Below are 22,421 nucleotides of genomic sequence, written 5' to 3' on the forward strand. Positions count from 1 at the left end.
CTTTAATGATGAAGTTATAATGGTATGTGAGGGGACCCCACCAGTGACTGGACTGATGCTGTTCACAGATTTCATAAAGCACATGAACAAGAGGAGAGATTGCCCTAGAAACCTGCAGCCGACTTCTAGACAGCAACAGCCATGGAGGGAGGTAAGCAGGAACTTAAGAACAGTCATGGGGTTTACATCTGCATTTAAGAGGCCAGAGAGCTCTGCCTGAGCTTGGGCTGCTTTGGGACCCCAGGGTGGAGGTGAGGAGGCAACGTGGCTCTTCTCACCTTGCCCCTTCTTGCTGTCAAGCCTGGGCTCTGAATGCATTCATTCTGGGGGACGTTTGACTCTCAATTCTCTGGAAGTCTGGTGCCCCCTGGTTTTACCACTTGTCCACTCTTCCACCTGGTCTTCCTCCTGACCACCACAGCTCCTCCACTCCCAGTTCCTGGAACTGACTTTCCTTGCCTTTTCTGGACTGTGCAGCGAGGAAGCACATGACTTAGGAGAAAGGTAATGCCAGCTCTGGGAGCTTGACTGCACAGTCCCAGCCAAGCCCTGGCCAACGGGCACCTGGCCATCGGGGGACCCCATCAAGGACTGGTGCAGCACTGCACTATTTCACAGATCTCCTACTGCACTGAACACAACAGCCCTGACTAAGGTGGGTTTCTTTTTTTTAACTTAACCACAATTCAAAAAATTCTTCCTCCTTCAGTGATCCATATATTCACCATTTACATTTATTTTGTCACTGAATTCTGTTAGATTGATGCAGGTCCATCTTGCCGTCAACACAGCTGATGCAGAGTTCACCCCAATGGGGCACTGGGGTGGGACCCCTTCTTCGGGAAGCTCACAGCAGCGCTCACCTGTTTAACTCTCAGGGAGAAATGAAAACACTTTTTCCAGAAAGCCACACTGAAAAGGAAGGTGTCAGTAATGCTTATACACAAAAAGAAGGGAGGGACACAAAATTATATGCTGAGTATTTTTATTTTATGGCAGACATATCACATTTGGAAATGATGGCCAAATATACAACAAAATATTAACAGTGGCTGTCTCTGGATGATTTTAATATGTCTTCATATTTTCCACAAGGAGCATGTATTCCTATCCTATTTCTACTACACATGTTAACTACCTATACTAAAAATGTGTAAAAGTAAATATGTAAATATGTAGTATATATTTACTGTTTAAATATGAAAATTTGCATGAGGACCAAAGCACAGACCCCAGGGACCTGGCTCTGTCAGCACAGGTACCCAGCCACCAGCTTGGCTGGGACACTGAGTCACTCCTGTCTAACGCAGCCTGCCCCAGCCCAGTGCCACGGCAACATACTTGTCGAGGGACATAAATGACAGTAGCAGGTTGGTGCACCTGCCAGCAGACAGGCTGCACCCTTGCTCCACGCACTTCTGCAGCCCCCGTCCCCACGTTCCTTCTTAGGGACGCATGACCAAGCCACCTGGCTGAATGGGTGGACTGGGCTTCTGGACATGACATCAGCCGGGCGGGCTCCTCTCTCGACAGTCCCCTCCCCATCCCTCCCGCCCTGAAACCTGATCCAGCTGAAGGACTGATTGCTGGAAAACTTGGCTGCTCTCCAACCCTGGTGGCCCGGGAGTTCAAGGTACAGGCGGCAGCTGTCCTGGAGAAGCAGGCGAGCTGGGACATGAAGTAGGTGGGCGGCGGCAGGCAGACTGGCCCTTAGCGGGACCCGCCCTGAGCAGCCACTCCAAGGCCGTCCACGAGCGGGAAGCTCACCATGCAGCCGTGGCTCTGGCAGGCACTCCTGGCATTGCTCCTCGCCACCCTCCTGACACAAGGAGAAGGTAAGGGGGCTTTAGGCAGCGTGCAGGACATGGCTGGCCATGCAAGGGGCTTGGCTCAGCTTGCAGGGTACAGCGGAGGAGGATTCGGAGTGGCGTGGCTGCAGGAAGGTCAGCTGTCCTAGGCTGTATGAGCACGAGAGCATTTGGAGGCATCCCGGTCAAACTAGAGAGGTGGAGTGGTTGAGCCTGGGGTCAGAGGGGAGCAGAGCAGTAGCTGCTATCTCAGACAGACACAGGTGCCAGGACAGGGCGCCCCTCTCTTTGCCCTGCCCCTACACTCCTCCCATATTAGCTACCAGGGACTTAAGGGCTCATTTGGTTCATCCCTTCCTGTTATAAATAGGAATGCCAGGGTTCAGAGACGAGGATGATTCACTCAAGGCCACACAGCTTGAGAGCAGCAGAGTGAGGACCGGGACTAATCTAGTTCTCTTTCTTTGCCATCACTGTTTTTGCTGCTTGGGTTCTCTGGGCCTTGGTTCGCTAAGGTTCCCTTCCAAGACAGAGCTCCAAGAACCAAAGTTCTCTGCATTCCCCACCTTGAACCTGCTGAAGAATTCAGGGAGTTTTAGTCCCAAAGGGTCTCTGATTCCTTGTGTGCAGACCATGTCCATCCCTCACTGGCAGGTCTCTGGGTTGGGTTGGAGCACAATGGGAGGGAGGCCATTCAGGGGCTGGGCAGGCATGAGGGGCATGGGTAAGATGATTTCGTGGGGGAGGAGAGCACAAGCTGTAGGTGGTGACTGTGACCTGAGCTTCCTTGGCTAGGGGATGCTCTGACACTCCCAGGGATGGCTCTTTGCTCTGAGGCCTGCGGGGATAGCAAAGAGGCATGGATCTGGGTTTGAATCTCACTTCTTCCACTTGAAGGGCACAGTACTCACGTTTCTGAGTCTTGGGGATCCGTATCTGTAGAATGGGTATCAGGATAGCCACTCCAATGGGCTGCTGTATGATTGAAATGAGGAATATGTTAGCAGCATCATTGCATAGGAGAGTCTCAGCAAACAGTCTCCTGCCTTCCTATTTTGTCCCTGGAGGCCGCCTGCCCTGGAAGCAATCTGGTTTCTCCTGGCTCCCTCCATATGTCACCCTGATCTTCTTTCTAACCCCAGCCAGTGTGCCCACAGGACAACTGTATGCAGTAGACATGGCAAAACCTCCCCCTGGAGCTTGTGTGTGCTTGGAGGGAGGAAGGAGAGACCTCCCGCGTGGTTTGGAAGGAGGGAGAAGGATGTCAGCTTTGCTGGGTACCCCCCCACACACCAGTTTCCGGCTGGGGTCCAAACGGAGCAGGGAGCAGTGAAAGTGCTGACACTTGACCTTGACTGAGGAACAGTCTGATGCAGCCCAGCGGCTGAGACACTGCGCACTTGGGGCCACACTTCCTTGCAGCCCTCCTGCCTTCAGAATCACACCTGGTGACAACAGCTGGGTTTCCTTTAGCTCCAGGCTCCTCACCTGGTCTGCAAAGCCCACCTACTCTCCATGGTTCTCAGCCCCACCCCCCGTCACCTGCTCTTGCAGGCTAGCACCCTGCTCTCATGTAACTGTGCGTAGGACACCCCCCACGAGAGAGTCCCTTGAAATTTTGGTGGGAAGCTGCAGACAGCACCCTCCAGTGATGGGGATTTTAGTCTGTGGAGCGTATGTTGTGAGGTGGGGATGGCAGGGACACATTCCTCTGATAGCTTACACACCAGGGCAGGAGGACCAGGAGAAGACCTGAGCTCTGGTGTCCACTTTGAACTGTTCTCCTTCCCAGCCAGGCAGAGAGCAGGTGCCCAGGCCTGGAACAGCAGCAGGCCGGCTCTGCTGAGGCTGTCAGATCACCTGCTGGGCAATTATAAGAAGAGCGTGCGGCCCGTGCGGGACTGGAGGAAGCCCACCACCGTATCCATTGATGTCATTATCTATGCCATCCTCAGTGTGGTAAGCCCTCAGCCCCCTCAGAGGTGGACCTTTTGGGGGTGGAGAAGGCCATATGAGGCCAAGCTGGGTAGCACAGTGGACCCTGCCAAACCTATAGTAACCTGTGGCCTGGCCCCATAGCTGAGGATGGGTTGCAGCACCCACACCAGAACCTGGGGTCATCGGTGTGGCCACATCTTCTACACCCTGATAGCCAGTGGTCACTTCCCCATGTGGTTCTTCCCATGGTGCATACTGGCAATCATCTCCCTGTGTTGATTTCACAAGGGCTAAGAACGTTCTATTCATTTCCATGCCCTTGGTGTTTTACACGGGTCCCTGGGACACAGCAGGTGTCACTAAATGGTTGAAGTATCACCCAATAAGTCAATTAATTCCCTTGTTTACAATTGTCATGGTAGGGTGCACCACTAAGAAGAGATCAGCCACTGTGCAGGGACAAAGCAAGAGGCAACTTCAGAGATGCAGTGGCACTGTGTTGTGGCAGGAACCTGCCTTCACACCTGTGGCAGTCAGTGCACCTACCATGACACAGGATCAAGTCGCTGTGTTCAAATGAAACTGGCTACTGCAGCTTCAGGAAGGGAAATGGAATTAGATGGGGTGGCAGGTAGTTTATTTATTTGAAAGGCAGAGTTTTTGGGGGGAGGAGAGAGAATCTTCCATGTGCTGGTTCACTCTCCAGTTAGCCCCAACAACCCAGGGCTGAGTCAGGGTGAAGCCAAGAGCCTGGACTCCATCCAGGTCTCCTGCAGGGGTGCAAGGGCCCAAAGACTTGGGCCATCTTCTGCTACTTTCCCAGGAGCATAAGCATGGAGCTGGAGCTGATGTGGAGCAGCCAAGGCACAAAGAGGTGCCCATATGGGATACTGGCATCACAGGCAGCATCTTAACCCTCTCTACCACAACACTGGCTCCTGTGAATTTTTTGCTCTGTGTGAATCTGTTCCTCTTGGTTTTATACCAAGACAAGCCATATATAACAAGGGCACTTCAAAGAGGAAAATGGAATTAAAAGTATCTTTGCTCTGAAATGAAATTGAAATTCTTGTATATGAGGGATCTTTAAAACATTAATGGAAAATGTGTCTTGTGAAAAAACTATGCATAAATTTTGAATTTCTTGCATTAAACTTTTTTTTCCTCAAACTTTTTGAAGTTTCTATATGGGTATATATAAATATTGCTTAATTTAACATATAGCATATACATAAAATGTAATTTAATAGGATATAACATATATACTTTATATTATATGAGGGGTCTTCAAAAAGTTCATGGATAATTTGTATTATTGAAAAACTATGCATGGACTCCTACACTTTTTTACAGCAAAATAAACTAATTTCGTGCATCCATTTTCCACAAACTTTTTGAAGTATTTTCATATTTAACATACAGAAAGAGATAAAAAATAAGCATTATGCCTTCTATTATAATCTTCCGTTATTATGTATTATATCCTATTTAACACAATAAAGATTATAGTAGTGGGTATACATTATGTATATCACGTATATACATTTTTTATAGATATGTGTGTATACCCATACACATGTACCCATGTACTTACTTATATTTCCACACATTCGAGGTAGAAAGGAAATTACTGTAATTCTTCCTGGTTGTACCCTGTAAAAGCCGACCTTGTCCTGGCTGGTCAGGCAGCTCCTGCCTGTGCACTTCTCCCAGCCCCGCTTCTTCCCCTGAGGTCCCCCAGGGACTCGGGACACAGGAATCAGCGTCCCTAAGGGTGGAAGGCCCTGCGTGGCCACCCATGCAAGCTCCTTTTCCCTTCCTAGGATGAGAAGAACCAGGTGCTGACCACCTACATCTGGTACCGGCAGGTGAGCAGACCTGCCTCCTCCCACCCCTGTTTCCTGGGATGGGGGCTGCCCTCTGTGCTGAGGGAAGGGATGGGGAGCTCCAGAGGCACGGCCTGCCTGAGATCCAGGAGTCAGGAATCTGCTCATCTCACAAACCGGGTGTGAAAGGCCGGGCAGAGAGGAGCGGGGCAATCCATCCCCTCCGAGCTCCCTCGGGTCTCTGAAGTTCTTCCCAGCACGTAAACAGGTGCTGGTCCAGCCTCTGTGGCAGAAACTCCACCCCCACCCCATCCCCTACCTGTGCCTGGGAGCTCATGAGGCAGTCGCTTCATTTCATTTCCTGGAGAAAGCGGCAGACAGATGCCTTGGCTACGAGTGTCAGGACGAGAATGATCTTACTTTGGTGAAGAAGAGGAGGATTGTGCTATGAGAGAAGGAGCTGGGCCTGTGGAAACTTGAGGTATCCTTAGGGCTTAATTCTGCATGGCTGGAGGGTAGAATTCACAGGATGGTATGGCCTAAACATGGAGCTGGAAAGACAGGCGGAGGCCTTTGTTGGCCATGGTGTTGAACTTCATCCTAAGGACAATGGGTACCACCAAAGTATTTAAGGCAAGGGAGTGATATAACCAAGTCTACATTTTAGACTGGCCATTCTAGCGTGAAAAGGCACTGATGAAAGCCTAACAAGAGCCATTTCTGCCCTGTGAGGTGGATGTCATTTGCTCCATTTACATACCTACAGCCAGATACCCAAGAAGATGCTTGTCTGAGACCCGGCCAGTGGGTAGGGGACTCCTGATGTTAGAAGTGGCTGCTTCCCCCAGTTCAGGCTCTGTCTGTCCTTGTTGTCTTCATCCATGGAGAGAACATGTGGACAAGTGGGGTGAGATGCTAATTTACTGCAGAGTGATTGGCTGTCACTGACACCCAGATTTTCCTGGGAAAGTTGCCCACCTGTGGTCTGGGCCCAAGCCACAAAGTTGGCCTGCATGGCTGGCGCCCTTCCCTGCGACGGAGAGCTGCCCATGACCCCTGCCCGCATGGCTGGCGCCCTTCCCTGGGACAGAGGGGCTGCCCGTGACCCCTGATGCTCCTTCTCTAGTGCTGGACAGATGAGTTTCTCCAGTGGAACCCGGAGGACTTTGACAACATCACCAAGTTGTCCATCCCCACCGACAGCATCTGGATCCCAGACATTCTCATCAATGAGTTGTGAGTCCTATGTGTCATCAGAGGCTGGGGGTGGGGACCTGAGGGGTGAGGAAGCCAGGGGCTGGGCAGCAAGAGAGCTGCTGGTGCATTTGAGATGTCCCAGCCCGACTTGCAGGCTGTAGGTCATGTCGTAGGTCACGTTAGCTTGAGCCCATATTTCCCTTTGCCTATTTCTTTTTTTACTTTTTTTTTTTTCTGGGTCTGATGTTTAAAGTCTGTGCTTCATAGTCCATGAGCCCTTGTTACAGGGAAAAAAGCCAGTGAGCAAACTCACACTGGACTCAAACAGCCTAACGGGGACAGCCACATTTGTAAAGGTGACAGTACTGCAGGTTTGGAGCTGAGGACATGCCAAACCCCCAAGTCACACAGGCGCTTGTCAGGCCACAAAACTGTAGCTCCACTGCAAACTGGGTCTCACCAGGCTTTACTTCCAGCAGCCAAACACTGTCCCATTTGATCTCAGCCAAAAGACTTCTCCCCATCCCTGCAGGTTCATTCCAGTTCCACCACGTGGGCTTGAGTTCAAGGGCAGGGAATGTGGCTGGGGAAGACAGCTGGAAGGAAGGTGACAGATGGAGCCAGTCACCCTCCATCCAGTACCCACTAAATTGCCCAACGCCAGGGAGCGCCACCAACATTTGCCAAGGGCAGCAGTGGCCTTGAGTCCCCAGCCCCCCGGCCTGCTCAGGCTGGAGAGGTTCTGAGAAAATCATCATTTCTGGCTGGACCTCCAGTTGCAACAGTGAGGCAGCCTTGGTCCTGACTTCTCAGATGCCTGAAGACTGAGGACCTCGGGCCTAGCCTACTGCATGCACCGTGGTCACTCACGAGAGCCCATGGGGGTTCCGGTGATCCCAAGGGAGTGGGATGAGGTCTTGCAGGGATTTTCCGGCTCTCCTGGTTCTTTCTCCAGAGATGATCATTCCCCTTTCCAAGACCCTCTAGGGAAAGGAAGCAAAAAGAAACCAGATGTGGGAGGGAACACGTGGTCCTGCTCTCCCACCACAAGGCTGGTGGTCCTAGGAGCTGAGCCTGCCAGCCTGGGGAGGGTGACAGCATGAGGGTAGCTGGGCAAGCTCCCTATGGGTCCCCAGATTCTTCCCTGCCTTTGTGGCTGGGCTGCCAGGGGCATGAGGGAGAAATGTGCTTTACTGCTTGCAAAGTAGCCTTGTTGTGGCAGGTCAGGGCAACGTGGAGGCGGACGAAGCTGTCAGGGTGGCCTATGGGGTTGCTCAGAGCTCTTCGACTCCCAGGGCCTGACCTGCCTCTTGAGCCCCCCAAACTGACCCCTCTTCCCTGGCCAGTGTGGACGTGGGGAAGTCTCCCAACATCCCGTACGTGTATGTTCAGCATCAGGGTGAGGTCCAGAACTACAAGCCCCTGCAGGTGGTGACCGCCTGCAGCCTCGACATCTACAACTTCCCCTTCGACGTGCAGAACTGCTCGCTGACCTTCACCAGCTGGCTGCACACCAGTGAGTATGCATGGCGCGGGGGCGGGGCCCGGGGACACCTGTGTGAGGCGCACTCTCAATGGTGCAGCCTCCCTTACCTGCTTACCTACTTCCCCGTCTCCTTAATGTCCCTGGGTTTCAGTTTCCCCATCCTCCAAATGGGGCGAAGTCTGCTGCCCCTCTCAGTTGCAAGGATTTGACCAGTGTGACCGACTGCCAGACAGCCAGAGACGCTTCTTGTCCAATAGCACAAACAAGATCTGGGGCTAAATAGCCCTCTGATCTAGCACTCCGCTTTATCCCCAGCCAAGGCGCCCTCCTCCCCTGCCCAGGTGTGTCAGCCTCCTTCCTGGTCTCCTCCGTTCATTCTTGTCCCCCTTCCCAGCTCATGCTCCTCACAGCAGCTGGTGAGATCTTACTAAAATACAAATGTGACTGTGTCACTGAAAACCCTCAATGGCTTCCCAGCACGTGTGGGACAAGGCCCAAATCCTTGGTGAGGCCCTGCTCCCTCTGACCACTCCAGCCTCATGCTCCCCTGGGCTCTGCTCTGCCCAACTGCCTTTCTTTCCAGGCCCAAGGCCCTCATGCTTCCCCTTTGTAATAATGCTGTTCCCTCTCCTAGGCCACCTGGCTTCCCCTCCGGCTCCTCCTTCTGCCCCATGCCCAGCCTGGCCATCCCGTTCCCCTTTCTGATGGCAGCCTAGGTGTCGGCTCTTCAGAGAAAACCCTGTCACTGCCCAGACCAGGCCATCCCTGCTGCCCAATCCTAGAGCTCCCTCTTCTCTCTGCTGCACCTGTCATTGTTTGTTCAACGTCCACTCCCTCTGGGATGCACAGTTGGGACATGGTTTCTTGTCCTCCGTTAGATTCCTAGCACAGTGTCTGGCATGAAGGAAGGTCCTTGGCCGACGTTACTGAGTGGATGAAAGGTGGACACTCACTGGAGGGCCAACGTGAACGCTGCCTGACAGCAAAGCGTCCCTGATTTCTAGTCTGATTTATTCAGTGCATTAAAGCTTAAATTATGGCAATACATAGGCCCCTCCACCAAAAACCAGACTACATATAGGGCTAAAGGTTCCTTTGACCCCTGTCATGGATCCCAAACTCTCCACCAACTCTCTACCACAGATTTCCCACTCATGTCAGTGTAGAGCCCATGTAATACACCCTTCCAGACCCTTTCCCTTGCATTTATACGCATTTACCATCTATGGGAAACAGGTGGAAGGTGTTGAGTGCGTTTTCCCTTACGGACCCGTGCAATGTTGTTTACACTACTACATACTACCACGAGATTCCTTCTACTCTACAAGAGGTCCTAGGCATTCTTCCAAGTCAGTGCATGTTTCTCCTATATTCTAACTGCTGTAGAATGATTCAGATGCAGCACAGTTTATTAAGCATTTTACTGGTTGTGGACGTGTAGATCTTTTTCAATATTTTGCTATAATGAACGTTCATGTCCTTACTGATGCACATGACAATGTGTTGCTCAAGTATAGATCCACAGAGGTGGAACTGCTCTTCCACAAGTGAGGACTCTTCTGATTTTCCTAGTTTATTTGCAAAGACAGTTCTAGCAAAGCGAAGGTGAAGGATAGCTTCCATTCATTTTATTAAAGATAATTCACAAAGGGAAACTTAACAGGTGTTTGGAAGGGGTGTGTGTGTGTGTGTGTGTGTGTGTGTGTGAGAGAGAGAGAGAGAGAGAGAGAGAGAGAAAGGGGGAATCATTTTCTCGTGAATGGTTTGTATGGCTCTCTGCACTGTGCTGTGCGTTCCTCCAAGGCTTCACTGGCCCTCACTGCCTGAGTCCGGGTTCCCTGGGCCGCTGCCTGCCTCGTGCCCCACCATCATGGGGTCTGGCAGGCTCCAAGCACTAGGGTTCTGAAACTGGCCAGATTTCTTCTCGCTCAGTCCAGGACATCAACATCACCTTGTGGCGCTTGCCGGAGAAAGTGAAGTCTGACAAGAGCGTCTTCATGAACCAGGGCGAGTGGGAGCTGCTCGGCGTGCTGACCCAGTACCGGAGGTTCAGCATGGAGAGTAGCGACTGCTACGCAGAAATGAAGTTTTATGTGAGTGCGAGCGGATGTGGGTGGGATGATGAATACAACCCCAACCACTAGACCTTCACACCCAGGTAGACTTGAGGCACACTGGAAAAAAAAAAAAAAAAAAAAAAAAGAAAGAAAGAAAAGAAAAAAACATAGCCCTTTTCCAGCTCCAGGGCCACACACAGACCCTGGAACTTCCATGAGTAGATGGGGAAACCAACTGACTGTTCCCTTACTTATCTGTAGTAGCCACAAGCCTGCATCGGGAGGCAGAACACGGGGTCTGCTTCCTTCTCCAAGCAACCCACACTGAAAGCCCCATGAAGCAAGAGGGTCTGGGCTGGAAGCAGTGGCTCCTGTTCGCCCCAGGCTTCTCACAAGCTCCTCTCCTGGTCCCAGGTGGTCATCCGCCGGCGGCCCCTGTTTTATGCGGTCAGCCTGCTGCTGCCTAGTATCTTTCTCATGGTCATGGACATCGTGGGCTTCTACCTGCCCCCGGACAGCGGTGAGAGGGTCTCCTTCAAGATCACGCTGCTCCTGGGCTACTCCGTCTTCCTGATCATTGTGTCCGACACGCTGCCTGCCACGGCCATCGGTACTCCTCTCATTGGTAAGGCCACTCCTGAGGAACGAGCTCAGTCGGTCTGGCAAGGACCCAGCCTCCTCCCACCTCCTTTATGTCTCGTCCCCCTGCCCTGGCGTCCACAGGTGTCTACTTTGTGGTGTGCATGGCTCTGCTGGTGATAAGCTTGGCTGAGACCATCCTCATCGTGCGGCTGGTGCACAAGCAAGACCTGCAGCAGCCTGTGCCCCCCTGGCTGCGGCGCCTGGTTCTGGAGAGAATCGCCCGGCTGCTTTGCCTCCAGGAACAGGTGCCTTCTCAAAGGCTCCCGGCCACCGCCCAGCCCACCAAGGCAGATGATTGCTCAGGTGAGAGAGGGAAGGAAGAGTCACACATGGAGGGGGCACTTCCGGCCAGAGGCCTAGAGGGCATGGCATGCCGAAGGGCCTGGGAATCATCGGGTGCTGTCCTGCACAAGGCACCCTCCCCCACCTTTACTGGGAGGCCCAGCTTCAGCCGAGGCATCAGTCTGGACCCTTTCTTCACTTTCCCATCCCCGCATCAGCCTGAGTGTGAACAGAGAGGTAGGGCATGGCAGGAGATGGGCCCTCTGGCCTGAGTGGTCTTTAGGACATGGATGCTTTAGGCCAGTCACTGACCCCCTTGCCTCGTGGGGTTAAATACTGCAGCTGGGATCTCGGAGACTCTCTCCTTCAGCTGGCCCAACGCCCAGGTCCCTGAGAATGCAGACACCAACGGCGCCCAGAGACTCCCGAGGTGCAGCTCCTGTCCCCTGAGGAACTGTCACGGCTGCCATTTGCTGCCGCTGACAGTGGCAGCAGTGGATCTGCTGGCTCACTCTTCCAACCCTTAGTGCCAGGCACGTTGTGGGCACTTTCTGCACATCTTCACCTGTGGGATTCCCGCACTGCCTTTTCAAGTGAGGAAACAGAGGTGGAGAGAGAGGTTCAATAACTTGCCCTAAGCCACGGAGACAGAAACTGGTGGAATGGTGATTTGAACCCAGGCCCACTCAACTCTAAGCCTGCGTTTTTAAGCCTCCTCTTCACCCTGCTCCTTCTTGTTCTTCCTCCCGGCTGGGGCCAGGTCTTTTATGTGAGCCTTTGGTCCCTCTAGGAACATCTCATGTGAGCCAGAGTGAGTCCCTCAGCCCATTGCTGGCTTCGCCTGATGACAGCAGCCATCCTTGAGGGCGTCTTCTGGTCCAGGGGGTGTTGGAGTCAAGGGGAGGAGGTCAATGGCTCTGGCGACCCCTCCCCTTCTGAGATGTAGCAGGGAGAACAATGCACTGGGAGTCCAGATGCCTGGGCATGGGTGGTCTCACCACCAAAGGGTGCTCCAGCTGTGTGACCGCAAGCTGGTCACTCACCCTCTGCGCTCCAGCAGTGTCCCATGAAAAGCAGGAACTGAAACTACTCTGCTTCTCTCATGACTGTTGTAGGGCTCAAATGAAATAGCAGATGTCAGATTGCCAAAGACTGCCTATAGGCTACAAACAATGCACTAGAAGGATGATAACCAACTTCTTATTTGGTGCCCTGGGAAAGGAGTGCAGGCTGTGACCCGGGGCTCCTCAGTGGCACCGGCTCTTTCAACTTGTTTACACCAGCTGGTGGGTGGGCAAACAAGTGAGTTATCCTCTAGACGTTCGGAGTTTGATACTCATCATGATAAATATTTCTGCAGGTTGTAGAAGCGTGAGGGGTGGCATTCAGGCCATGCCTCTGAGCCTCCCTCCCTTGCCAACGCTCTGTCCTCCTTCCAGCTATGGGAAATCACTGCAACCACCCGGGCGGGCCCCAAAACCTGGAGAAGACACCCCGGGGTAGCGGCAGCCCTCCCCCGCCACCACGGGAGGCCTCGCTGGCAGTGCGCGGGCTGCTGCAGGAGCTGGCCTCCATCCGCCACTTCCTGGAGAAGCGGGATGAGATCCGAGAGGTGGCCCGGGACTGGCTGCGCGTGGGCTCCGTACTGGACAAGCTGCTCTTCCGCATCTACCTGCTGGCGGTGCTGGCCTACACCATCACCCTGGTCTCACTCTGGTCCATCTGGCAGTACTCCTGAGCGGGTGTGCCCAGCAGGGGAGCGGGGATGGAGGTGATAAGGGTGAGGCTGGAGGATTTCACCCTTCAGGGCCCCTGGGATGTCAGGGACATTCCAGAGACACAGACCCCATTGTACCCCCCAACCCCGCTTCTAATGTCAGTTCCCCTCAGCAACCTGAAGCTTCCTCCAAAACTTGTTGATCAAGATTCTTACTTTGTCCTCCCCTTCATCTACCTACCATGGCTTTAAAACACACTACCTTAGACTGGGAGAACCCAGCATCCTCCGCCTTCACTCTACCCATCTATACATCAGGCCTCAGTTTCCCCATAAGCACTTTCCTGAATTAGGCTCTTTGGAATCCTGTTCCTCTTCCCCAAACTTGTCTTTAGGTTAAAGGCAAAACCAACACAGGTCTGATATCCCTGTAGTAGGCTTATCCAAACCCTAGAGTCTCTCCTTTGCTTCACCTATGCACACATCCCTGGACATTCATCCTCCGTCCGATGGTGAGGGTGGCATGGGGTAGTAAAATGAGATGAAGGGGTTGGTGCTGTGGCATAGCAGGTAAAGCCACTGCCTGCAGTGTCAGCATCCCATATGGGCATCGGTTTGAGTCCCGGCTGCTCCACTTCTGATCCAGCTCTCTGCTATGGCCTGGGAAAGTAGTGGAAAATGGCCCAAGTGCTTGGGCCCTGGCACCCATGTAGGAGACCTGGAGGAAGCTCTTGGCTCCTGGCTTCGGATCAGAGCAGCTCCAGCTGTTATGGCCAATTGGGGAGTGAACCAGTGGACGGAAGACCTCTCTCTCTCCCTCTCTGCCTCTCCTTCTCTTTCTGTGTAAATCTGCCTTTCAAATAAAAAAATAAATCTTTAAAAAAATGCAATGAAGCCGAAAACTCTCTTCTTGACCATTTATCAGCAGCTTTGGGAAAAGTTTAGATGGGTGGAAGAAGAGGTTGAAAGTTACCGGCAGACAGAAGATTTGAGAATTACCCCCCATTTCAGTCATTGGATGCTTTCTGGTTCAAGGAACTGGGAGGTGAAATGGTAGCTGTACCAAAGAAACAGTAGAAGATGGGGTGTGAGGGTCAGCACCGTAAGCACTTACCATGGAAAGGGAGGGGGCGCTCAGTGCTGCCACCATTCTGGGCTCAGGTCTCTGTGAAGCTGGCAGCAAGCTCTCCCTGCAAGAGGATCCTGCGGCAGACAAGAACTTCAGCACCACGGTCAGCACCAGCTGGTTTGGTATTTGTGGTATTTGGAGAACGCCAAGAAAGCCAAAAAGCTTTACACATGTCCTCTGGAGCTCTCAGCAGCCAGCCTGCATCACACACCACCACCCCCCCACACTAAGCAGGCAAGGAGGAGGCAGAGTTAGGGGAATGGCCTTTGGTTTCACTTCTCATATCCTGGCCCATCTCACAGATTTCAGAGCTTAAGATGTAGTGAGGAATACCCCCGATGCCATGCTGATCCCCACCATGGGACCCATCTTTGTGTCCTGACGTGTGGGTGAGGGCCTTCACTGGCTCTCCAAGGCTCATTCCAGCCTCATCCCTTCTCATCTTGGTCTCTGTCGCCCAGAGGAAGGCAATGGTGGAGGGGGATGAGCTGCTGTCCGGGTAAAGGGAAAGGATTATCTGGGATGAATTCTACAATTCCCAATGCCTCCCGTTACCCCAGGCCAGCCAATCATAAGCTCCTCAGTATGGAACACCTGAGACTAGATGAATCCCTGACCCCAAACTCTGCAATTCTAGTCCAGAAGTCTTCTGGGAGGCTGGGTAGAGGGCAGCACCACGGGGTCTACAGAGCTTCATGTATGAGGACCCCAGAGGCTGAGGAAGGGGCCTTATCTGGCTCAGCTTCTCCCAGTGACTCCTCCCCTCAGCCTCCCCAGCATGCAGGAAAGCTTATTAAATACTAACTGGCTGCTTGTTCCTAAGGCAAACTGCTGCCTCCACCCTAGACACAGGTACTTTTGGTATTAGCTTTGCTTTCATTTCTATTTTGCTGATGGTTAGGAGCTGGGTCTCCCAGCACAGAGTAGGAGGTTGTAGGGCTGGGGATTGGCCCCCACGCATCTCTGTTGCCTCCTGCTGAGCAGACACTGGAATCGCTCATCTGTACTCATTCAGGATGACTTCTATGGTCCACATTTCAGGCCTGGCCTTAGAACCGAGAGCTGCCATGCCACCAGGACTTGCTCAGGCCAGCCATACTGTTAGGTGTCTTGGGCCAAGATAGAAAGGTGGACAGTCCAGCACTGTTGATGCACCACTGGTCAGTAAATGGGTGGCTATCGACAAAGTGTCCAACCGGAGAGCTGGTAAGACACTAATCAACCTATTGATTCCCCATCTCCCCCTCCTTACCCTTCACCCACAATCAATGGGGCAACAGAGCCCAGCATTGAGGCAGCTGATTAACTGACTCGGGAATGAGCCGCCACATGTAACATCTTCTGCTCCACTAGCCACATCCAATCAGCTCATCGACCCAGTATCTGGGCTATGCTGCCCCGGGGTGGGAAACCGAGGCCCAGGCCAGCGAATCGCTCAGTGTGCCAAGTCCTGCCCATCGATACCGGTCTTGTCCTTCTTCCGAGGGGACCCTCACTCCCTCTGGGCTGTGATCACACGTGGAATCCCCTCCCACCTGTTACACCTCCAGGAACTTGCTTCCTTCCCTCTTCTTGCCACTTCAGTCCATGGGCTCTCATTCATCCTAAGCAAAGTCTGCATCACCCACATTTTCCAGGTGCTGAAGTTTGTTGCTTCTCTCTCATCCCCACTCCTCTCCTGCAGCCTTCTGTGCTCACCTCCCAAACTCCCAGTTCTCCTCCCCTCTCCCCATCACCCTGATTTCCAAGGCTACTGAGACTCTACCAAAGGTGCCCAAACCTGTACCCCCTTCAGCTGCTTGGTTCTCTGCAAGGAGCAGGGGCTGCCCTTGCTCCTGAATGAGATGACCTGGGCTCAAGGTCACCAGGAGAGCACAGCCAGAGTGGAGCTGCTGAGCTCAGAGGCCTGGGCTGGGGCTCAGGGAGAGAGTGCAGAGGAGGAAAAGTTGCCCATTGCCGGCTGGGAAGGAAGGGGAGGTGTGGTCCCATCCGGGAGCCAGGCTCTCCTCCCTCCCCTTCCTCCCCCAGCCTCTGAATCAATACATTTTGAATCTAATCTAATAACAGAGATTTAACGAGGGGATAATGCGTGTGGAGCCGCCAGGCGCTTTGTCTCCTCTTTCATGCGGCAGCTGGGGCCCATTATCCGGGGACAATGCCCCATGCTAATCACTCCCTCCCCAGTGTTCAGGGAGGGTGGTGGGCAAGAGAGGGCAGCTCCGCCCCCATTGGGAGGGGAGTGGTGGGGTAGGGGTGGCAGATGAAGCTGTGAAGGTCTGGATGGCTCCTATACACTTGATTAGACCTCACGCCAACTCATCGGCCCTCTCCCCTGGCCACAATGTGCACCCTGACCAGTGAGAGAGGTCGGAGGTGGAGGTGGGAGCCCTACCCATGCACAAACCATAGATAATGAATTATCATCAACGGCGGCAGCAGTGCCTGGAAAGAGGGGTGTGTGTGTGTGTGTGTGTGTGTGTGTTGTATTTGTGTTTCTACCTTGGCCCTGTGTGTGTGTGTGTGTGTGTGTGTGTGTGTGTGTGTCTACCTTGGCCCTCTGTGTGTGTATGTGTGTGTTGCTACCTTGGCCCTCTGTAATTTAAGCTTTCCTACTGAGGCCTGTGATTGGCCAGCCCTGACTCTCATGGTTAGATAATTAAACTCTGATTTTAGGGACCAAGAATACATCCCCTCTGAAATAGAACCCTGCTACCCATCCTCTGTTTCTTCCATCTAGAGGTGTGTGTGGAGGTTAGACTGTAGGAGGAACTTCCTAATAATAATATTCCCAGTATGAATTAGGTTAGGAGAGTGAAAGCAAAGGAATGGGATCTCATTTCCTAGAAGCTGTGCAAGATCTTTATTCAGGCTGGGAGAGGGAAGATCAGGGAGGAGAGAAGATCTGTTTCAATGTCCTAGAGTTCCAGTCCGGAAGGAGCCCAGGGCTAGCAGAACGGCCACCTCTACTCCACACTTACGGGGGCCAACATGAGAGTGCCATGTGGAGTGGGGACCTGACACCTGGCCCCAACAAAGCTTGTTGTAAAACCCCAGAGAGCACGTAATGCTCTGTGCCTCAGTTTTCTCATCTGTAAAATGGGATCATATTAGTACCTGGCTCACAGGGGCTTCCACATGGGCCAAGCCCAGGGAAGCTACACGGTTGTGGTGATGGAGGGATAGCCAGTGGCATCTCAGCTGTTCTTGGACGGCCCTGATCACCTTCTGCTTGTGAGAGCCACTCCCGCAGGACAGGAGCAGGGAAGACTTTACCCTGTCTCCATTTTAGAAATGGGCGGGGAGAAATGAGCTGATCACTCACAGTGGCCCAGAGGGGCCAAGGTCCCTGTCCCCACAAGGCTGCTGCACACCCTATGTCCCATACCTTTCTGCCCCTTTGCTCCCATTCAGGGCTTCTTTGCAGAGTCCCTACTGGGAGTCACAGCTTTGGGTCTCTGTCTGGGACAGAGTAGGGCACCTGGGCACCCTTTGAGCCCCACTCCACCCAGTCCTGATCCTAGCTGTATGGCTCCTCTGCAATGCCACCTCCTGTGGCCCTGGGACTGCAAGAAACACTGGACTCTTGGCAGACAGAGACTCTGCGATTAGGACAGCTGGGAATTCATTTGCACAGGCCTGGGCAAACTCCCCTCCCAAGACTCAGAGAGAGCAGCTTGCCCAAAGCCCCTGGAGGAAATGTCAATCCTGGCCAAGGGCCCACACAACCCTGCCTTCTAGATTCTTTCCACAAGGTGGCAGCAAAGCCCAGACGTTCTATGGAGGGGCGTTTGGGAAACGTTTGCTATCCTTTCTTCTCCCACTGAAGGTCCCCATCCCTCTCGAGGGGCCTCTGAAGCACTCTTCCTTCAAGGCCGGCTCTTTCCTGCCGGCCGGCACTGAGGCTCATGTTCTGAGTGCTTTGTATGCTGCTCTGACACTCCCCCCTCACGCTACCATCTGCACGCTGATCCCTGGTTGCTGAGCCCCTGCAATGTGCGCAGGCCCGGCCCTCACACTCAGTTGCTCTCCCTTTTCTGCTAGTGCAATGAGGACACCGATGCCAGACGGTACAGAGGGTGCTTTACCCAAACCCATGCAGGCAAGGCCAATGGGGCCTCCGTTTTCCCTTCTGCCCTGCCTCTATGGCACCCCCTGCAGCCCGTCTGCATGGGCTTTGAACTGCTCCTCAACGGGCCTGGGGAAAGAAGGCTGAGAATGAGGTGTTACCCGGAGCAGGCACTGGGGAGGACCGGACTCAGTGACAGGCAGGAGAGGGGACCCTCCCCTATTCCACGCTGTGGCACAAGAATGGAGGGATGGAGTTACCCCTAAGTAGCATTTCAATAACACGACTTCCTGACCCATTCTGGGGCAATGCTGGTGACTTTGCTGTTGCCGCCTACAAGCTGTGTGTATTTGTTTCCTGCCAATTCTATAATGCATCACCAACTTAGAACACAAATGTATTATCTTACAGAGCTGGAGGTCACAAGGCCGGACTGGACCAGCCACACTGTGACCCTTCTGGAAGCTCCGGGACAGAATGTGCTTCCTGGGGAGGCTGCTGTATTCATTGACGTGTGGTCCCTTTCCCCGTCTTCAAAGCCAGGAGTGAAATAGCTGCCCTCACCCTTTCCCACCCTTTGCTCTGCCATGCCTGCTTCTCTGATTCTCCCAACTCTCTCTTTCCTTTGTAAAGACCTTTGTGTGGGGCCAATGCTGTGGTGTAGCAGGTAAAGCTGGTGCCTGCAGTGCTGGCATCCCACATGGATGCTGGTTCGAGTCCCAGCTGCTCCACTTCCAACCCAGCTCCCTGCTATGGCCTGGGAAAGCAATAGAAGATGGCCCAAGTCCTTGGGCCCTTGCACCCATGTGGGAGACCCAGAAGATGCTCCTGGCACCTGGCTTCAGGTCAGCCCAGCTCCGGCCATTGCGGCCATCTGTGGAGCGAACCAGAGGATGAAAGATCTCTCTCTGTCTCTCTGCCTCTCCCTCTCTGTAACTCTGCCTTTCAAACAAATAAATAGTTTAAAAAAAAAAAAAAACTTTGTGGCCCAGATCATCTAAAATGATCTCATATCAAGATTCTTCAATTAATTGTACCTGCGAAGTCTCCTTTATCTTGTAAAGTCTCAAAACCACAGGTCCTCTCTCTTTCTCCCTATCTCCCTCTCTCTCTCTCCCCCTCCCTCTCTCTCTGTATCTCCCTCTCTCTTTCACTCTCTCTGTTACTCTGTCAAATAAATAAATCTTTTTTTTTTCAAGAGCCAGTGCAAGAAAAGGGTCTGTCTAAAGAAAATGATTGATCAAATTTAACCACGGTTTATCATTGCTCTTATGCATAATACCGAGGCCTCCCACACAGCAAAGTTGAGGAGTGGCCTACCCCAGGCTCGTTGAATGAAAACGGTAAAACCAACCACACGTTCTGTAAGGCAACACACACTTGTGCACTGGCTTCATGGCGAGGCCTACTGAGCTACTTTACAGCCTGAGGAGAAGGGGAGGCAAGAGAACCGTGGAGCCAGTGGCTCCAGGAGAGCAGCCTAGCAGGAGACAGAGGATCAGGCCCAAAGCTGCGCTGTCTCCTCCCCTGGCCCCACTCCCAGGGGAGAAGGGCAGTTTAGATGCTGGTAGGGGCTTCTGAGGGGCCAGCGTTGTGGTGCAGCGGCTTAAGCCTCAGGCTGCAGCACTGGCATCCCATATGCGCACTGGTTTGAGTCCTGACTCCTCCACTTCCAACCCATCTCCTTGCTAATGTGTCTGGGAAAGCAGTAGAAGATGGCCCAAGTGCTTGGGCTCCTGCACCCATGTGGGAGACCTGGAAGAAGCTCCTGGCTCCTGGCTTTGGCCTGGCCCAGCCTCAGCTGTTGCAGCCATTTGGGAAGTGAGCCAGTGGATGGAAGACCTCTCTCTCTCTCTCTCTCCACTTCCTCACCCTGTACTTCTGCCTTTCAAATAAATAAAATAAATCTTTAAAGAAACGGGCTTGTAGAGGCAAGAAGGCGTGTAGAAGCACTCCCTGGGATGCTGCTTCCTGATGCATCCTCTGTCTGAGACAGGACGCAGAGGCAGGCGACGGTGGGATAAGCCCTCGGGGCCCTTCCTGGTCCGGAGCGGGGACGAGCCACCTTCCCGTTCCTGAACACGCAATCTGGGTCAGGCCCCAGCGCCTCGGGCTGCCGCTCCCACCCGAGGGCTCATTCTTCTGGTTGTCGCTAATGAAAGTCAAATCCATCTGCCATCTGGGTTTGTTATTGGACTTAAAATTCCCACCGGGGTTCCCTCCTAAAAGTCCCCTGAAGGTGAGAGGAGCATTTCTTCTCCGACTTTGGCCGCACCCCGTGTTCGCCTCCCAGTCCTCGTCCCACTTCCGCACTCTCACAACACCTGCACTCACCTGCGTGGCTGGCTAAGCGCGCGTCCTCCTCCCAGCCAATCAGGTAGCGGAGGCAGGTGTGGCTCACCCCATCCACGTGGGCCACACGCAGAGCCGTGCCTGGAGTCCAGGGGCGAATCAGCGAATGAACTGTGGTTGGGGAAGGCGCATCGGAAATCCTCTTCCCCGCGGCTCTCACTGTCACGGCCGGGTCGGGTGGTGAGCAGGGAGGCAGGCCGAAGAGAGATATGGGGCACCCCAGTATCTGTTGGGAGGCCTGAGGCGGCCAGGTGGCCACCGGAAGCCGTGAGGTCACTTCCTCCATTAGCCCCTCCCTCTAAGAGAATGAGTCACGCCCCGGAAGTTGCGTGTCGTGCTCTAGCTGGTCGGGGGAGCCTGTATCAGGGACTTGGCGGGGTGTCACTCAGCCCTGTACCCAGGGCCGGACCTGTGCCTGGCGGGGTAGCAGAGGCCTAATATCAGTGAAGAAGGTGGTAATGTGGATTCATTCCATTGGAATCCCTTTTGGGTTAGCATAGCCGTAAAGCGTGTCAACCACGGCAGGGCACTTCTGTGCAGCCCTGGCACGTGGAGCGCGCGCTGTGGCGGAGCCTGTGCTGGGCCCTTCCTCCCCTGGGACCGGCGCTGGTTGGGCTCTGAGTGTCTGACTCACAGATTCTCTGAGCTGCGCCTCGGGGTCCCGGGCTGCGCAACGGGAAGAGACGCCTCAGCCCCTTGTCCACTGGGAGGTCACGGTTTTCCTCCCGAGGCTCACCTCAGAGGTCAGGAGGATTTCCTGTGGGGTCGCAGGTCAAACACCGCATGTCCTGAGCAGGGCTGCGAGGGGGGACCTGGCCGGGCCTCTGCCCTCCCCGCCTCCGGCAAGAAGGATGGGCTGACTCCAGAGCAGGAAGCGGCGGTGCTGGGCAGGCTGGGTGGGGGCAGGGAGGCCGGCCACCCCTCCTGGGAGGACACAGCTCTGGCAGCTCCTCCTTGCCTTAGCCATTTAGGCGTCCTTGTGGGTGGGGCGGGGGTGCAGTGCGGAGGGGGTGCTGCTAGCAGAGGAGCCCTGCCCCCTGGGGCTGAATCCTGCTAAGCTGAGCTGCATAGACGGGGCCTTTCCAGGTGCGCCCTGGCCTTAGACATCTTCTTCGTTACCAATCTCTTTTCTGAAGGAGAATCCGGTTCACCCACAGAGTAAAAACAATGTGGGATCATTTTACTACAGGGGGACATGGATTGGGGTCTTCCTGTTAGAGTTTGGAATGGAATAGCGATCCTCCTGGGGCCAGGGCCTCTCTAAGCAATAGCTCTTCCTCCACCCTGCCACCCAAGGGGTCTGATGTCAAGGAGAAGGTGGGATGTAGAGTCTGAGTCCTTCTTCAAGGCCCACTGTGGTGCACATGCTGGGGTTTGGGATCAGCCTCGCCACCCCTTTCATTCATTTTGAGCTCCAGCTTTGCAGGGTTACTCTGTCAGGTTGCACAACTCCATTATGTGTGACTGGAGCCCCTGGAGTTAGGCCACTCAGCTTTGCACATGCTGGTCTCTACCTGGGCTGCTATTCTGATAAGTTCCTACTTGACCTATGTGATCTATCTCACTTTTCATCTTCTCTGTGAAGTCTTATTTGTAAGCAGGAAACAGAGAACCGAGATACAGAGAAGGGGAGAGAGAGAGATGGCTCTCCCATTCTCTGGTTCATTCTCCCAGATGCCCACAATGACTAGGGCTGGGCCAGACACAAGCCAGGAGCTGAGAACTCAATCCAGGTCTCCCACGTGGGTGGCAGCGACCCAACCACTTGCACCACCATTGCTGCCTCCCAGGGTCTGCATCAGCAGGAAGCTGGTGTCAGGAGCCAGAGCTGGGCTCCAGTATGAGATGCAGGCGTCTTCACTGGTGTCTGGGAAGTCTGAGTGTTTCCTCTGGGTGTCCATCATACCCACACATCTTCTCT

General features: G+C 53.7%; 1 protein-coding gene and 2 long non-coding RNA genes across 7 annotated transcripts in view; 2 read left to right on the forward strand and 1 right to left on the reverse strand.

Annotated features, from left to right (window-relative positions):
- The first annotated feature begins 1,038 nt into the window (after positions 1-1,038).
- HTR3A (5-hydroxytryptamine receptor 3A) lies at positions 1,039-13,833 on the forward strand. The gene is made up of 9 exons (XM_008261169.5): positions 1,039-1,835; positions 3,601-3,767; positions 5,570-5,614; positions 6,699-6,808; positions 8,116-8,285; positions 10,188-10,348; positions 10,727-10,937; positions 11,036-11,257; positions 12,676-13,833. The coding sequence occupies exons 1-9, from the start codon at positions 1,769-1,771 to the stop codon at positions 12,972-12,974; spliced, it is 1,452 nt and encodes a 483-aa protein (XP_008259391.4). The 5' UTR covers positions 1,039-1,768; the 3' UTR covers positions 12,975-13,833.
- On the reverse strand, positions 7,021-20,624 carry LOC103349312 (uncharacterized). 3 transcript variants are annotated; one of them, XR_016220234.1, is made up of 3 exons: positions 20,483-20,624; positions 14,068-14,156; positions 7,021-7,752 (listed from the first exon to the last, which is right to left on the reverse strand). It is a non-coding gene; the product is annotated as an uncharacterized LOC103349312 (long non-coding RNA). The 3 variants fall into 3 exon arrangements; XR_016220226.1 differs by lacking the exon at positions 7,021-7,752 and adding an exon at positions 10,292-10,429; XR_007909168.3 differs by lacking the exon at positions 7,021-7,752 and adding an exon at positions 10,819-10,949.
- Positions 20,625-20,818: 194 nt separating this feature from the next.
- The window catches only part of LOC127483179 (uncharacterized), a 31,888-nt gene continuing 30,285 nt past the window's right edge, over positions 20,819-22,421 (forward strand). For 2 of the 3 annotated variants that reach the window (XR_007909191.3, XR_016220238.1), the window contains exon 1: positions 20,819-20,952. This is a non-coding gene — a long non-coding RNA (uncharacterized LOC127483179). Of the gene's footprint in view, positions 20,953-21,104; positions 21,244-22,421 lie in introns of those variants that run through there. The other variant, XR_016220237.1, reaches the window with a different exon arrangement.

The sequence above is a fragment of the Oryctolagus cuniculus genome, chromosome 1 (genome assembly GCF_051225735.1).
Source record: "Oryctolagus cuniculus isolate XC-2025 breed Fujian yellow rabbit chromosome 1, ASM5122573v1, whole genome shotgun sequence".
Classification (NCBI taxonomy): Eukaryota; Metazoa; Chordata; class Mammalia; order Lagomorpha; family Leporidae; genus Oryctolagus; species Oryctolagus cuniculus.

What these genes read in the sequence shown, in the direction of transcription:
- HTR3A (XM_008261169.5), top strand. Translation starts at nt 1,769, where the DNA reads ATGCAGCCGTGGCTCTGGCAGGCACTCCTGGCATTGCTCCTCGCCACC. An exon ending in TCTATGCCATCCTCAGTGTG is followed by an intron (nt 3,768 to 5,569) that starts GTAAGCCCTCAG and finishes TTCCCTTCCTAG; the next exon opens with GATGAGAAGAACCAGGTGCT. An exon ending in GACATTCTCATCAATGAGTT is followed by an intron (nt 6,809 to 8,115) that starts GTGAGTCCTATG and finishes TTCCCTGGCCAG; the next exon opens with TGTGGACGTGGGGAAGTCTC.